General features: G+C 31.5%; 2 protein-coding genes across 3 annotated transcripts; both read left to right on the forward strand.

Annotated features, from left to right (window-relative positions):
• Positions 1-954: 954 nt before the first annotated feature.
• LOC120082067 (putative inactive receptor-like protein kinase At3g56050) lies at positions 955-5678 on the forward strand. Of its 2 annotated transcripts, none has more exons than XM_039037290.2 (9): positions 955-1585; positions 1725-1863; positions 2110-2181; positions 2287-2430; positions 2529-2669; positions 2994-3553; positions 3949-4139; positions 4222-4354; positions 4853-5678. In XM_039037290.2, the coding sequence occupies exons 1-9, from the start codon at positions 1465-1467 to the stop codon at positions 5446-5448; spliced, it is 2097 nt and encodes a 698-aa protein (XP_038893218.1). In that variant the 5' UTR covers positions 955-1464; the 3' UTR covers positions 5449-5678. The 2 variants fall into 2 exon arrangements, with proteins under 2 accessions (XP_038893218.1, XP_038893217.1); XM_039037289.2 differs by having other exon boundaries at positions 1074-1585; positions 2994-3604.
• Positions 5679-7191: 1513 nt separating this feature from the next.
• MOP10 (Pollen Ole e 1 allergen and extensin family protein) lies at positions 7192-7900 on the forward strand. Its single transcript, XM_039037417.2, has one exon. The coding sequence runs from the start codon at positions 7208-7210 to the stop codon at positions 7706-7708; it is 501 nt and encodes a 166-aa protein (XP_038893345.1). The 5' UTR covers positions 7192-7207; the 3' UTR covers positions 7709-7900.
• Positions 7901-16161: the final 8261 nt, after the last annotated feature.

The following is a 16161-nucleotide window of genomic DNA, read 5'->3' on the forward strand; positions in this document are numbered from 1 at the left end:
GGGAAGCATAAGTATCATTTCATTAAGTTAGACTGTGTGTGTCACTGTAGAAGTTTTATATTTACAAATAAGTACATTGTTGTAAATGTTTAACTATACATTAGTGAGAATACCTTTCTTCAAGAAAAAAGCCTCCCAAACGTAGGTGGTATTACACCGAATTAAGTTACCAAACCCTATGTTTTGTTTTATCATTTTGTTTTCAGCATTTTGCATTATGTGATTGGGATTGCTATAACATTGTGTGTAACTTGTTACATTGTGTACTGGATATTGATAGCCCTTCTTTCAGAGAATAAGTCGTTACATAATCAAACTTGACAATTAAGTTTGATGAGATTTTTCACCAAAAAAACTAAATTGTTACAATTTTAAAAGTATATGAACTAAATTGTTATATACTAAAGTTCAAGAACTAACTCATGACTTTTGTGAAATTTTATTTTTAACTTAGAAAAATGTTAAGACACGTTAGAAAGTGGTTTAAACTTGTCGTAGTTTAAAGGTTAAGATAACTTTTTGATTTATATACTTTGAAGTTTATTCAATTTTAATTATTGTACTTTTAGTTCTTCAAATTTCGTCCATATACTTTCAATAAATGAAACATTTAATCCCTATCGATAGTTTACTGAAATTTGAAAAAAATAATTTATTATCTATTTTGCATTTTAAATTTAAAAAATATATTCATATATTGTATCTTAATACATGAAAATTATTATTATTATTTAACCAATTCCGATAAAAATTAACTCTAAAGGACTAAAATTTAAAATTTATCAAAAGTACCCAAACTAAAAATTGCATAAATATAAAAAATAAAATGTTATTTCACGTATTTATTTGTTCAAAGCATGTATTTTAATAATTTAAAATTAATTTTAATGGTATAAAATCATTTTAAAAATATTATCTCATCATCATTACGAACCTTTTCAAAAGGCAGCATTTGTTTGTGGGTTCAGTTCTAAAGCAAAGGCTTCCCCACCCGAAAGAATGATTTAATCTTTGTTACGTATAAATTTAATCATTCAAAGGTGCCATAGACGTATTCACCTTCCCTTCTTCACAAATTTCACCTAAGGCAGGCCCTGTTCGTGAAATTTAGACTCAGTCCTCCCACTCTTTCTTATAATCCAATCGTTTTATCAACACCCACTTGTCTTCTTGCGGCATCATTCTGATCTTTTCTCCTTTTCGCCTCCAAAAATTCAAAATAACTCAGTTGATAGAGACTGCAAACATGAAATAAAGTTAGACTACGCGTTTTAATTCAAAGTTTCCCTTTAATGGTTGGTTTGCCTTAGCTTTCTGTGATCAGAACGCTGTTTTTTCCACTTGTTTTTTGATCTCTGCCCATGTTCTTCAGCTCGATTTGAAGTTTCGACTCAGTTGGTGTTTGTATTTGGCTAAAACTCAATTGGGTTTGTGTTGGTTTGGGTTTTGGTTGCTTTCTTTGAAATGGGTAAAGTTGAGAATCGGAGTTTTCATCGATTCAGGCTTCGATTTGGGGTTTATGGGTTTGTTGTAATGAGTTTTCTGTTTCAGAGTTTTCATTTGTGTTGGTCGCTGAATGAAGAAGGTAAATGGGATGGATCTTCATGTACTAGTTTGATGGCTTTAGCTTTTAAGCTCTTTTTAATCTTCTGTTTCTGATGAAAATTCAGAGGTTATGTCTAAAGGTTTTTCTGAATTTGATTTGTGTGTTTTCATTTGGTCAGGTTTGACTCTTCTGAAGTTCAGGGAGAGAGTTGTGAATGATCCATTTGGTGCTTTGTCAAATTGGAATGATCACAAAGAAGATATTAATCCATGCTTTTGGTTTGGAGTTGAATGCTCAGATGGGAAAGTTGTATCTCTGTATGTTCTTCATTTTTCTTTTTCTTTTATATCTTTCTTGGTCTTGTTTCTTCTCTCCTTCCCCCAAGTTTCTGGAATTTGGAATTTGATTCTGGAAAACCTCTATCTTCTATGCTTAAGCAGATAAAATTCTTGATCATAATATGATGATTGTTTTGTAAGCCTTGTTTAGGTGGTCAAACTTAGATTATTTTCCAATAATTTCCCTCTGAAGATGATTTTGAAGTGGAATTATATGATATGCAGGAATTTGAAAGATCTTTGTCTTCAAGGAACACTTGCTCCTGAGCTCAAGAACTTACTCCATATAAAATCTATGTAATAACTTAGTTCTTTGATCTCAGTTTGTTTTATTTGTTGCTTTTTGTTCTATCTGCAACCGTGAGATGCCGTTTTACCTTCGGTTCCTGTTTTGTCTTGCAGTAATTTGCGAAACAATTCTTTTATTGGAACCATCCCTCAAGGATTGGGAGGACTTGAAGAACTGGAGGTGCTAGATTTAGGATACAACAACTTTTGTGGGCCACTTCCATCTGATCTTGGAAGTAATCTTTCACTTGGAATCCTGTATGTTTGGCCTCAACAAATTAAGAGTTAGTTTTTTTTGCTTAAAATTTTCTTCTTCCTCCTCTTTAATAACTTTAGTTTTCTGTAAATCCATGCAGCCTGTTGGATAACAATAAGCATCTTGGTGGCTTATCTCCTGAAATTTATCAGCTTCAACTACTTTCTGAGTTTCAAGTCGATGAGAACCATCTTTCTAATACAGCTGAAGGATCATTATGCAACAAGGAATCCATTTCATGGTATTTGACCCCATTTCATCTTATTACTAGCTGATCTTAACGAACATAGGATGAATCTTATGCCCATTGGGTTAAGTTTAGAAGGATTCCTTTATTTACTGCATGAGAAACTAGAAGAAAAATGCTATAACTGGAATATTATTTGCTGTCATTGTGGATTACTGAAATGAAAACTACTTTTTGTTCAAAATAAATGGGCGAGTTCCCTTAAAAACGTGTCCTTTTGAAATCAAATCAGGCTTTTCTACAATTCTTGATCTTGTTCCATCTATGTTTTTTGTTTGACAAACAGCTTAATTAGATTATATGTTTCATTTCTGCTAGTGATGTTGTTCAAGTAAAAGACAGTAGAGGAAGAAGAGAGCTCCGGGCGTCAGCTAGTCAAGCTCAGTCGACATTTCAGAGTAGAGTTGCACAAATTGTAATTCTTACAAGTCCACTCTCTGCACTATCTCCGCCACCATTGTCAGGTGGAACATCTGAAGCACCACCTGTACCACCATCATCACCACCACCAGCAGCTCAAGATCCTCGAACACCACCACCACCACATCCCGGCATATCTTCTAATGAAACCAGTCCACCAACTGGCATATCTATATCAAATAATGAAACCACTCCACCTCCTTTATTTCGGTCTCCTCCCCCAACGAAAACCCCACCAGAAGCTTCCAAGGAATTACCTCCACCCCAGCCTGCTTCAAACCAACAAGAAACAGGCAAGAAAAAGTCTTCAGTCGGTGTAGTTGTAGGAGCAAGTGTGGGGGCTGCAATATTTGTTATTGCATTGGCTGTTGGCATTTACCTCTGGACCAACAATAAAGCTACTGTCAAACCGTGGGCGACGGGACTAAGTGGACAGCTTCAGAAAGCATTCGTTACTGGTATTCTTCATTCTGAAAAAAGAACAAAAAATCTAGTGGTTTCATTAATTGGTTAGTTTTGCTTTCTGATTGGATCTATGGATTTGGAACTGATTGGCTAGCTTTAGATGAAATAACTTGTCAGTTGAGAACAGAAAGTATCTGGGTATGTTTGGTTGGTGATGAAAAAAGAAAAAAAGGAGGAATCTAGATACAAGAGATCTCATGGATTATAACTTGTATTCCATGGTTACACTATTTACATTTTCATATGTATTTAGTAGCAAATTTAGAATATGAAAGAATCATTGCAATAAGCTTTTATGATTTATCCTCCTTCCTTTTGTGGGTTTACTGATTAGAAATAGCAATTATGGCAGCATCTTCCTACTTCTAACTGGGGATATATTTCTCAGGTGTGCCAAAGCTGAAAAGATCAGAGCTTGAAGTATCTTGTGAGGATTTCAGTAATGTGATTGGTTATTCACCCATCGGCCCGGTCTATAAAGGGACATTGTCTAGTGGGGTCGAAATAGCCGTAAACATCATTTCAGTGAAGTCGTCTAAAGATTGGTCCATGGCATTGGAATCTCAGTTCAGGAAAAAGGTAGATGATATATAAATTTCACTGAACCACATTTTCTCTGTCAAGTTTGATCTCTCTAATGTTTTGTATTATCTTGTTGTAGATCGATACGCTATCGAAAATAAACCACAAGAACTTTGTCAACCTTATTGGTTATTGCGAAGAAGAGGAGCCCTTCAGCAGAATGATGGTTTTCGAATATGCTCCCAATGGAACGGTTTTCGAACATCTTCATGGTAAGTATTGAGCCATATGCTCAGTTATCATCATTTTTTGATTTAACAAGATAGTTCCTATCAAGATAAGTTAGGGTTTGAGAAAAAATTGTACAATTTACTAGATGCAGTCTGCTTGATATGCTTATATACAAACGACTATACTATGTCAATTAAGTCAATTTCAGCCATAAAACTGTCTTAAATATGTGGAAGATTGTAGATCGTGGGCACGGTGGAAAACCAAGTTGGATTCTATGTTATGCTGAGAAGTGTTTCAAAATTTGCATTTGTGTCAAGAATGTTAATGATTACTTATCATTATCGCTGCGTTTTCCGGCTGGAGTATCACTGTCATCAATCATAGAATGCTAGATACCCATCATTTATTTAGAATTCCTTCCTTTTGAGGATGATATAGAAGTTCTTTTTGCCATATTTGTGAGATCGTGTTCGATTGAAGCTACCATAGTTTTTCATAGAAATTTGATTGTTTTTTTTTTCTCTTTATCTCTGCAGATGAAGAATTTGAACACTTGAACTGGAGAATGCGAATGAGAATTGCAATGGGAATGGCTTACTGCCTTGAATACTTGCACGAGCAGAACACACCGCTAATCCAACTCAACCTTACCTCATCGGCCATCAATCTGACTGAGGATTATGCAGCAAAGATTTCAGAGTGTAGTTTACAAAACGAAATCGTTGCAGACGAGCGGATCTGCACCAGTGGACACCTCTTAAACACTTCATCAGGAGGTCCAGAAAGCCAAATCTACAGCTTTGGGTTAGTGTTGTTAGAACTAATGACAGGTAGAATCCCCCATTCAGCACAAAATGGTTTACTTGAAGACTGGGCAATACAATACTTAAGATTGGACAAACCGCTCAAGAAGTTCGTCGACCCGACTCTCACATCGTTCCAAGAGGAGCAGTTGGAGCAAATCGGTCAGTTACTAAGATCTTGCTTACATTCCAATCCAGAGCAGAGACCAACGATGAAGCTCATTACCTCAAGGTTGAGATTAATAACCGGGATAACCCCGGATGAAGCGATCCCGAGGCTTTCTCCTCTTTGGTGGGCCGAGCTCGAGATTGCATCAGAAGGACGATGAGGCGTGGATGTATTATTGCAAGTATGAGCACAACTTCTGTATCCTGTATCTAGTTTTCTGCTGGATTATACTGTAGATATCATTGCTTTAAAAGTTTTGCTTGTATATATGTGAGATGGTTAATATATATGCATAACAAGTTTAGTCTCTTCAAAAAACCACTCGGTTAAAATATCCTTTTGGTCCTTGATTTCGATTTCATTTTATTTTAACCTCTATACTTTCAACTATCCAATTTTAGTTCGTATATTTTTAATAAATTTTAAATTTAGTTCATTAAAATTAATTATTATTGAAATTGATTAAATAATGATAATATTTTTCATGCCATACATTATGTGAATATATGTTAATAGAGACTAAATTGTTTTTTAGAAATGAACAACAAACTAATTGCAAACTAATTTTTAAGATTTATTGAAATAATAGAGATTAAGATAGACCAATACCTAAAGTAAGAAACTATAATGGTATTTTAACCCAAGTACTTCCACCAAATATTACAAGTGCACCAGAGAAGGCATATTGATGTGAAGAATTCAAAATTTTTCCTTCAAATTTAGGCTTTGGATTTATTTATTTATTTATTTGTCTCTAATGATTGTGTCATTCTTTCTGACCTGATTAAAAAGTGATTTAAGCCCATAACTTAATTCATTAATAATTGAGTTAAAAATGACTCATAATTTAGTATTTAGATTTGGAGTTAAAAATTAATTTATATTTTATATATGAGACTTCAAAAGTGTCACTTTTAAACTTTCAAATTCGAAAAATATTTCAAATCGTTCTTTAACTTTTAATTCTCACAACAAATGATGTGATAGTGACTAGATGACCTCTTTATATGATATTAATTTATTTATTCTTTTAGTAAGGTGGGAGATTCGATCAATAGATCTCTTAGTTACTAAGACATATTTCATATCAATTAAATTATGTTCGCTTATAATATAAATTATACATCTCATGTGAATGTCCATTGGATCAAACAATCACTTACCATTCTCAAACCAATTGAAGATTCTATAATATTCATTTTTAAAAATCCAATAATTAAAGACTCTATCATGAAAATCATGGTTAAAATTTAATGAAGGTTTATATATATATATATATATATATATATATATATATATAATAGATAGATGAGATAAATTGATTAAGATTCAAAAGTGTTTATAAATCACAAAGGTCAAGATCCTATTTGGTAACTATTTTGTTTTTGAAAATTAAGTTTATGGACATTACTTTCACATTCAAATTTCTTATTTTGTTATCTACTTTTAACCAATGATTTAAAAAAATAAGTCAGATTTTGAGAACGTTTTTATTTTTGGAATTTGGCTACGAATTTAATCATTGTATTTGATTTGAGAAAGATATAGATCATTGAAAAAATGTGAATGAAATAAATTTAATAAAATCAAATAGTTATCATACGCATTATTTACAGAATAAAAATCCACATGTGATTTTGATAAAATTTTTTAGGATAGGACTAAATTATTACCTACTAAATTGCAATGAAATGGGACATAAGCAATATTACCTACCAGAATTCTCTTTAGATAAAACGCATACAAAGCAATTGGTGGCTGTCACGTACTACCAAAAACATTATTTCTTCATTATTAACATATCAAAATCCTCAAATTAGTCGCCCCCACGTCTTCAAAATCCTTAATTCCACCAAATATATAAATCCCATTTCCCTTTGCCCCATCTTCAAAAGAAAGAACACACACACACACACAAAATGTCAGCCAAAAACCTCCTCTCCCTCTCCCTTCTTCTCCTCCTCCTCTGCATCGCCGCCGCCGACACCACCCGACCCGCCTACAAACCCATCTCTGTGGCGATCGAAGGCCTGGTCTACTGCCAAAGCTGTCAAAAACTCGGGACGTGGTCGCTGAGCGGCGCCAAGGCAATCAGCGGAGCGAAAATCAGTGTGATTTGCAAGAACCATAACAACCAAGTGAACTTTTACAAGGTGTATGAAACCAACAAAGATGGTTACTTTTATGCGGAGTTGGTCGGGTACAAAATGAACCACCCGGTTCTTGATCACCCGCTTCAAGCTTGTAAGGTCAAGCCTGTTTATTCCCCACTTTCCGACTGTAACCTTTTGACCAATCTCAACTATGGCCTCGTCGGAGCCCCGCTCCGCTACGAGAAAAAGCTTGTCGTCGGTCCCCATTATAGAGCTGCCGTTTACGCTGCCGGGCCGTTGGCTTTCCACCCTGAGAAATGCCTCTAGATCTTTGAGAAATATTACATTTTAAACTTCTATATGTTCTCTCTATTTGTGGTTTTTTTTCTTTTTTCTTTCTTTTGGTTGTGTTGAATTGTGTTCAGTTTTGGTGCTAAATGTAATGAAATTTGATGTGTTTTCTTCCGTATTGGGATGAGAATGAGAGAGAATTGGAAAATTTTCTATTTTGGATTTTTATTTTTTTGCTTTCCATTTTTATTGGGGGTAGCATCACTAATGAATATTTGGTTAAATGAAATCATCACTCCGTTGTGATGCGTAAATTTGACATACAATTCATACGATTTAAATGACGAAAAGATCAAGTCAATAACATTAGAAAAATAGTAAGTTAATTATGTGTACGTCAAGATGGTGCTCGTCGGAGGAAGTTAATTATGTGTACGTCAAGATGGTGCTCCTCCTCGTCGTCAGAGATCACTTTACTTTTTTTTTCCGGTAATATTGTAATTCTTTTTGTGTGTGATGAAAATAAGATGCATAGATGTATTGTTTGGGTAGATAATTGTTTTGCCTTGAATTTTCAGGTAAAGTTAATTTTATTATTTTGGAGATCAATTTAGATTTGATTTGATTGAAATATTTCTTGGAATATAATTTGAGTAAATTAATGTCACTTTTAAGTCAAAATCAAGGATTAAAATATCATGATATATCCATAAAATCATAGAGATATTAGGGTTAAGATAATTTTCCTCGAAATTTGTTGATATGTAGCTGATATATCTTTTCATGGAAATATCTTTCACTGATAAAGTAAATTAATCTTGGATATTTTGCCGATATACCGTAGATATTCTATCAATTTTTCGTGGAAATATCACCAAGTTATCGTGGTTATTTTGCCGACATGTTGTCTAGATATCTTTACGTCTTTTTTTTTCCCCAATATCAAGCTTTTCCAATGTACTACCTTTTTCCAAATTCCAAATTCTCAATTTTCAATCCATAACTTTCATTTGCAAAGAAATTGAATTTGAAAAGACCATAAAAGAGATCATATGTTAATTTTTAACCTCATTCAAACTTTTTCCATTGAATTTTTACATCATTTCACCTCAAAATTGAATTACTATAAGTTTTTCTTCTTTTAACATCCAAAATTTTTATTTTCAAGAAAAAGAATTTTAAAAGGACATATATTTATTTTTAACCTCATTCAATTTTTTTCCATTAAATTTTTACATGGTTGCTAGTAGGTAGCCAATGTTAAACGTGTCATATGTGAAGAAGTGATAATAAATTGTAGTTCAAGTAGTGATGGTGACATTTCAAACGAAACATGTGTGACATTTCAAACGAAACATGTGTGCCACACACTACCACACAACTATTTTGTAAAGGCAGAAGTTAGATCAAGGTCAACAAAATCAAGGTGATGACCATGATGATCGTGAGAGGGGAGATGGTGGTGGTGATGGAGACAGTCAAGTCAGGAAAATACTAGAGGAGGTCAACAATATGAAGGGCCTAGCCCTTGCACTAGAGAATCTCAATTCACGCATGTCAAACAAGACTCCAACCAAGGCTATAAAATTGGTGGCCAAGGAATTGAACCAATAGGAAAGCCTTTTATTCGTATAAAAGATCCACATAAGATGATTCTTAGGTTGATGCAGACTCACTTGATTCTAGTATGAAGGGGATGAGTTTGGAGAATCAATATGAACATAAACAATATGTCTAAAATAATAGTAATTATGGTTATTCTTATAATAACTATAGTCATTCAAGTGATTATGGTTCTTATGGTTATAATGATGGGTGTAACATACCGATCTATTTACGAGGATTAGAACTTTCTCGTGAAAGTGATGAAGACTCCAGAAGCTCTCATTATCTACGTTCTTTAGATTTTCTTCATTTGGATAAAACTTAGTTTGGTCCAAGATATCTTCCTATTGGTAACATCGGGGTCGATGTTAAGACTCATGAAGACATGCTATGAATCATAGATATTTCATGTGAGGCAAAGAATCCGTATCAGACCTGTTTCAGATACCGATACTTCCAGATACTTCCTAAATACACATTGACGTATCTATTTTTACGCTTACGTTTTTTTAAAGAAAAAAAAACAAGTAACTCATCTAATATTTTCCAATCTAAAACTAGACAACCTATTTAAAAAACTTACAGCTCAAGTCCAAAACTAAAAGAAAAAAAATAATAAAAGACCAAACCTTAGAATATCTAATCTTCATCTTCACATTTGAGTCATCACAAAGTCCACCAAAATATAACTTACTTGAATATCTTCAACAATTCAACGAAGAAGTTCTTCGTTATCTTCATACTTCTCCCTCTAATCTTTTTCTTCTTCTCCGATCAATGTGAGTCACTTTTCTATTGCATTTTACTGACTATTTTACTTTATGTCTTATATGTTGCTTTTTGTATTGTATTTCAGTGTTTGTATTATATTTTGTACTATTGTCATTAACTTATATGCTAAATTTATCTACATCCCATCTTTTTAAGAAAAAGAAATCATATTTGCAACGTATCAATGTCCTAGTTTTTTTTAGAAATTGGCGTATCGTCGTATCCTGTCGTATCCGTATCTCATATCTGTATCCGTGTTTGTGCTTCATAGATGACATACTTTCCATTATGTTAGAAATTTTAAGCATACTATAACTTGGGAAGCAATATAGTCATTATAAAGTAGATTATGTTAATGCCGGTGGGCTAGTATCTCCGAGATCATTTTTTTACTATTGAATCTTGTATTTGACCTTTATTTTATAAGACCTAGATTTTAATAATGAACTATTCAATCCATAATCATTTTTCCATCTTCCCTATTAGTTATTATTTAATTACCAATTATATTTGCTTATAATTGTTGATTTACATAGTTTATTACTTAAATACATGTATCTAAATTTCATTAAAAAAATCACAATATTTTTATAAATTTCCATGATATCTGTGATTTTTCCTAGAATATCGTCCGTTCATATTTAGTAAATTCGAGTTACCAATATTTATACCGGTAATGATATTTTTGTCCTTGATCAAGATAATTATAGTCTCTTTGGTAGATAACTTGAAAATAAAACTTTCAAAACATAGATGTATTTCATGTTTTCAAATATATATTTGGTAGAAGATTTAGAAATTGTATTCAAATTAAACAATTATTTGAAATGTGTTTGATAATTTATTGTTGAGGTTGATGCCCCAAATCTCGTGGTCCTGTAGTTTGTAATTGTATTGTACAAACTTTTTATTTATCTAATAAAATAAGAGATATTTTATTCGACATTTAGTTGCATTAAGCCATAAAAACCAATAAACTAAGATCTTATTTTATTCGACATTTAGTTGCATTAAGCCACAAAAATCAATAAAATAAGATCTAAGGTTATTTGTTGTAACTTAAACATGTATGTGGAGACACACAAGTGGATCATGTTTAAGTGATAGCCTAAAAGGTCTGTAGTAGATGGAAAAGGTTGGGTACCTTATCCTAGTGACATTATGAATACGACCCACTTTGTAGTTGTTACAAATTGTTGTAAAGTGCTACAAGTGATCTAATCCTAATCATTCATGTGAAGACATGTGAACAGGAATATTCTATACAAAGAGTTTGTATATGACCAGACCATGAAATGAATAGTCTCTCTATATAACACCTTGCTAGAAGAGACTTACATTTCACCAGGATGACCATAGTTGACTTGACCTGAATACTGAGTGAGTTGTGAAGTTCTGTTTATGAAGGGGATCCTTTGATTTGCATAGGTGAGAGTGACCAGTTTCATTGACTCAACATGCCTACTATTTTGGGGTTCGTATGATTGGAGAGCTGGGAACGTAGCTACACAAGAATGAATTCATTCCTTCCCTAGTGTTAGGGCAAGTAAAGAAATTGCTCCTTTAAGGGCTGATTTCAGGACTTGAACAATGTGGCGTCACACCCTTTCCTGGCTCGAGAGGGTTCAATTATAGTTGGACTATAACTTATTGTTCATTAAAGGAATTAGTGGTACTCAAGGAGTTAGATGTAACCATAGGGGTAGAATGGTAATTTTGGCCCAACTGTACTTACGAGTAATTTATGAAGAGTCAACGCGCCGTTGATTGATTATATCCAATAGACACATAAATATATATGTAGTGCGAAGATTACAGCTGTCGGTCTTTAGTGGAGTGACCGACAGTTAATTGAAGTTGTTAATTTAGTTAAAGAATTTAATTAATTAATCAAGTACCATTAGAGTTTCAATCTATAGGTTCATAAAGCCCTCTTGTTAGCTCAATTGGGATTAATGAGAATTGAATTAATTTTTTATTAATTTGAATTGTTCAAATTAATAAAAAGAATAAATTATATGAGATATAATTAATATAAAATTAATTATATGAGATATAATTAATATAATGTATATGATACAATATAATATAAAGTTTTATTTGAGAGAAAATAAATATTTGAATATGATTCAAATATTAACTATATGAATGTGATTCATATAAAAACTATTGGTTAAAATTAATATGAATATGATTCATATTAAATACTATAGGTTAAATGAGAGAATATTAAACTATAGATTATATTATGTGATATAATATAAACTATAGGTTATATGTTATATTAGATATAACATATGGTTTTAACATATGATATATAGTAAGTTGTGTATTATATATAGTTATATATATGTATGTATGTATATATATATATATATATATATATATATATAATTTAATTAAATTAATTTTTAATTATTTAGTTATTAAGAGGGAGTTATGCGATAACTCCCCCTTCTCTTGTGGAACATGGGTAGCAGGATGTTAGGGATTTCTTCCCTTCTTCCTGTATCTTATGTAGAAGCTCACACAGAACAGAAGACACCCCTCACTCAACCTCTGCAATTCTCTATCAAATTTAATTCCCCTTTTCCTGCCAAAATTGAATGAAGCCCACAAAACTCTCATCGGTTCTCTATCCTTCGAGAATATCGACTTCTCCGCGTGGTGGTGTCCGGAATTTAGGATTCCAATTACTCTGTTCATGAGTTTATGAGAGAATGAAGAGTTCGTGACCGAAGGGGGATCATGAAGAGATTAAATTTCAAGAATAAGTGTTCTTCGACCCTTTGATTCTTCTAATTTTTTTGTACAACATGCTTAATTAGGAATGTATATTCTATTTTCCATCCTCTGTAATTTGCTTCGGCTAATTTTTTCTCATCAGCCTCAATTAGCTCTTATAGCTATTACTAAAAATCATGTGGAAACTGTTGCTCTGTTTTTTATTGTTATAGATGTGGTGAATGTAATTAGGGCATTAACAAAATGTCGAGATACTCTATGAGAGATACATAGAATGATTTTTTTTTGGAAGTTTTAAATAATGGTGAAATATTAAGTGGTCGAGGATTAAATCAAGAGATAATGATTAAACGACCAAGAGATACTCGATAGGGATCACATACTACACTTAAACGAGTTTTTATTACAATCTTCTCTTTAGTAGTTGATGTACTTGAGACAATTGTGTGAGGTAGATCAAATTCAGAACAAAAATATGAAGCAAAGACTCTAGTAAGCTCGATTCTATCTTTTGACTTTGTTTTTCATATACATTTTATGAAAATTATCTTGGGAATCACAAATGACTTATCCCAAGCATTATAAAGAAAAGTTTAAGATATTGTGAATGCAATGAATTTAGTCAATTTGTAAAGAAAGATGGCAGAAAACAAGAGAGTCAAATAGGGATTCGTTGTTGAGTATAATTTCTTATTTCTATCATAGTCATGATATTGAAGTCCTTAAAATGGAATATCCTTAAAATGGATCTATTTTTAATTCGATGACAACAAAGGAAAATATCTCAACCAGTTACAAATTTACATCATTATCGTGATGAAGTTTTCTATGTCGTCATTGATATGCAATTTCAGGAGCTGAATAATCGTTTTACTGAAACAAATACTGAATTGCTTCTCTGTGTAGCATGTTTAATCCGAGTAATTCATTTGTTTCTTTTGATAGAAAAAAAGCTCAATTTTACCCAAAAGACTTTTCAGCTATTGAACTCTCTAGCTTAAGGATCAACTTCAAAATTACATTACTGATATGCATTCAAATATTGAGTTTGTTAAGTTAAAAAGCATATGTGATATTGCAGTAAAAGTGGTCTTAACAAATAAAGATAAGGTCTATCCATTAGTTTATAGATTACTCACCTTGGCGTTGATTTTACCTGTCGTTATAGCTATAGAAAGAACATTCTCTGCTATGCATATTGTGAAGACTTGATTGTGTAATCGAAAGGGAGATCAATGGATGAATGATTGTCTTATAGCCTATATAGAAAAGGATTTATTTAATAAATTAGATACTGAAGTCATCATGGATCGATTTCAAAACATGAAAACTCGTAGAGGGCAATTGTAATGTATTAAATTAGTTAACTTATAAAGTTAGGAATATATTTTTTTTACATTTATTTATAGATATTTTTTTTGTTAGACTTGTACATGTAGTGTCCCTATATAAAATTTCTAGCTCCGTCATTGATTGAATATATACATAACTTTTTTAAGCATATTATTTTGGAGATTAATTTGGATTTGATTAGGTTGATTGGAATATTTCTTGAAATATAATTTGAATAAATTCGATTTCAATGTCCTTTTAGTCTAGTTTGAGTAAATTTTTTTATATAAACTTAATTTTTATATAGCATATTATTTTGGAGATTAATTTGGATTTGACTAGGCTTATTGAAATATTTCTTGAAATATAATTTGAATAATTAGATTTAAGTGTCCTTTTTAAGTCATTATAATTAGAATATGTTTGATAGACAATTTGTAAACATAAATTTAAAACACAAAGGATTCACTAATAGCATAATATAATACTGTGTGCTTTTCATGAGATATGTGTTTATGGTATATTTAGAAATTATTAAATGATGGTTTGAAATGTGTTTGATAATACTATTTAATATTAAGTTGAACTTAAATATTTACTTTTTTGATTAATTCATTTATGAACATATTTAATGTCAAAAAAAACTTATATAATTATTATTTTGTTTCATATAATTTTTTAGTACATTACATAGCATTTTTTTTAATTTAAAAGAAGAATGAATTGAATCTCGAATGTGAAATATTATATTTATAAGAAGAATGAATTGAGTCTCAAATGTGAAATATTGTATTTATATTTCTTATATATTTTACAATATAATTCTTCTTTTTTAAATTTCAAAAGCAAAAAATGATACACTCAAAACATAGAATGTCGATTTTAGAATTAGTTACAAAATAACAAAACTGTTTTAGAAAATAGAATCTAGATTAATGCACATCTGTTCAATTTAGTGAATGAAAACATAAACATAATTTAGATTATCTAGACAATGGATTTAGTAAAAATAATGTTGTATTTCATGTTTTTTTTATGTATTTGGATATTAACACGGTCCTTAAGAATACCAAGACACCACCTATCGACTCAATCAAGCGTAGAACTGAGTATGAATAACAAGCCATGCGATAAAAGAATGTCTATGGATATTATCTCCAAATCAAAGGAGGTTAGATTAAGCTACCACAGGGTCCCTAGGCCGTAGGAACTCCTAGGCACTAGAAATAAAAAAAAACATAGTGACAAGGAAGCCAAGTCACACAATCTTCCTTCCAACATCAGGCGCAATCAATTGAACTTGCTCGAAAAGATCAATAAACTCTCTAGAGTGAAAAGGTCAGTTCTATATCCCATCATTCGGAAATCACCTTATCAGATTGTTGCAAAATAGGATCCATTTCTAACTAAGGGTCAAACCATACTGAACATTGGTGACCATCTCTAATAGAGTAACGAACCAAGGGCCACAAAGTGTCTTGAATAAAAAGAATAGCCTGGTATCATCAAGACAAATTACTAGACTAGCTAACCACCCAAATACTTCGACCACACAAGAGTTGTTTTATGTTAAATAATTTTTATAATTATTATTTTTTTCATATCATGTTTTTTATAATTTATATTATAATTTATAAAAAATTGAGTTTATAAAATGAAATATTATCTTTGTTATTATTTTTATCTTTCATAATATAGTTGTGCATTTTAAAATTTCAAATTCAAAATCTATATATATTGAAAACAAATGTTGTTTTCAGACTTTGCACTATTTTAATTACTTTTCGAAAACCGAATCTTGACTACGTTCCAAACACATATTAATTAAATTCAATGAATCTAAAAACATAGAACAAAAAAAATGTCTACCAATCAAATCCTAATCTTTTCCTAGATTTAGAGTGAATGTGTGTTTGGTAGACAACCTAAATTTTGTTTCTAAAAACTATTTTTAGATTTTATGATTCAAACCGTGCTAATTTTGAAAATAAAGATTTATATGTTTCCATTGTATCCAGACTTTGAATTTCAATTTT

Source organism: Benincasa hispida, chromosome 7, assembly GCF_027475165.1.
Source record: "Benincasa hispida cultivar pf3 chromosome 7, pf3_genome.v1.1, whole genome shotgun sequence".
Lineage (NCBI taxonomy): Eukaryota > Viridiplantae > Streptophyta > Magnoliopsida > Cucurbitales > Cucurbitaceae > Benincasa > Benincasa hispida.

Excerpts from the sequence above, each read along its gene's own strand:
- LOC120082067 (XM_039037289.2), top strand. The coding sequence starts at position 1,465 with ATGGGTAAAGTTGAGAATCGGAGTTTTCATCGATTCAGGCTTCGATTT. Across the intron at positions 1,586-1,724 it reads TTGGTCGCTGAATGAAGAAG|GTTTGACTCTTCTGAAGTTC; the intron begins GTAAATGGGATG and ends TCATTTGGTCAG. Across the intron at positions 4,140-4,221 it reads AATCTCAGTTCAGGAAAAAG|ATCGATACGCTATCGAAAAT; the intron begins GTAGATGATATA and ends ATCTTGTTGTAG.
- MOP10 (XM_039037417.2), top strand. The coding sequence starts at position 7,208 with ATGTCAGCCAAAAACCTCCTCTCCCTCTCCCTTCTTCTCCTCCTCCTC.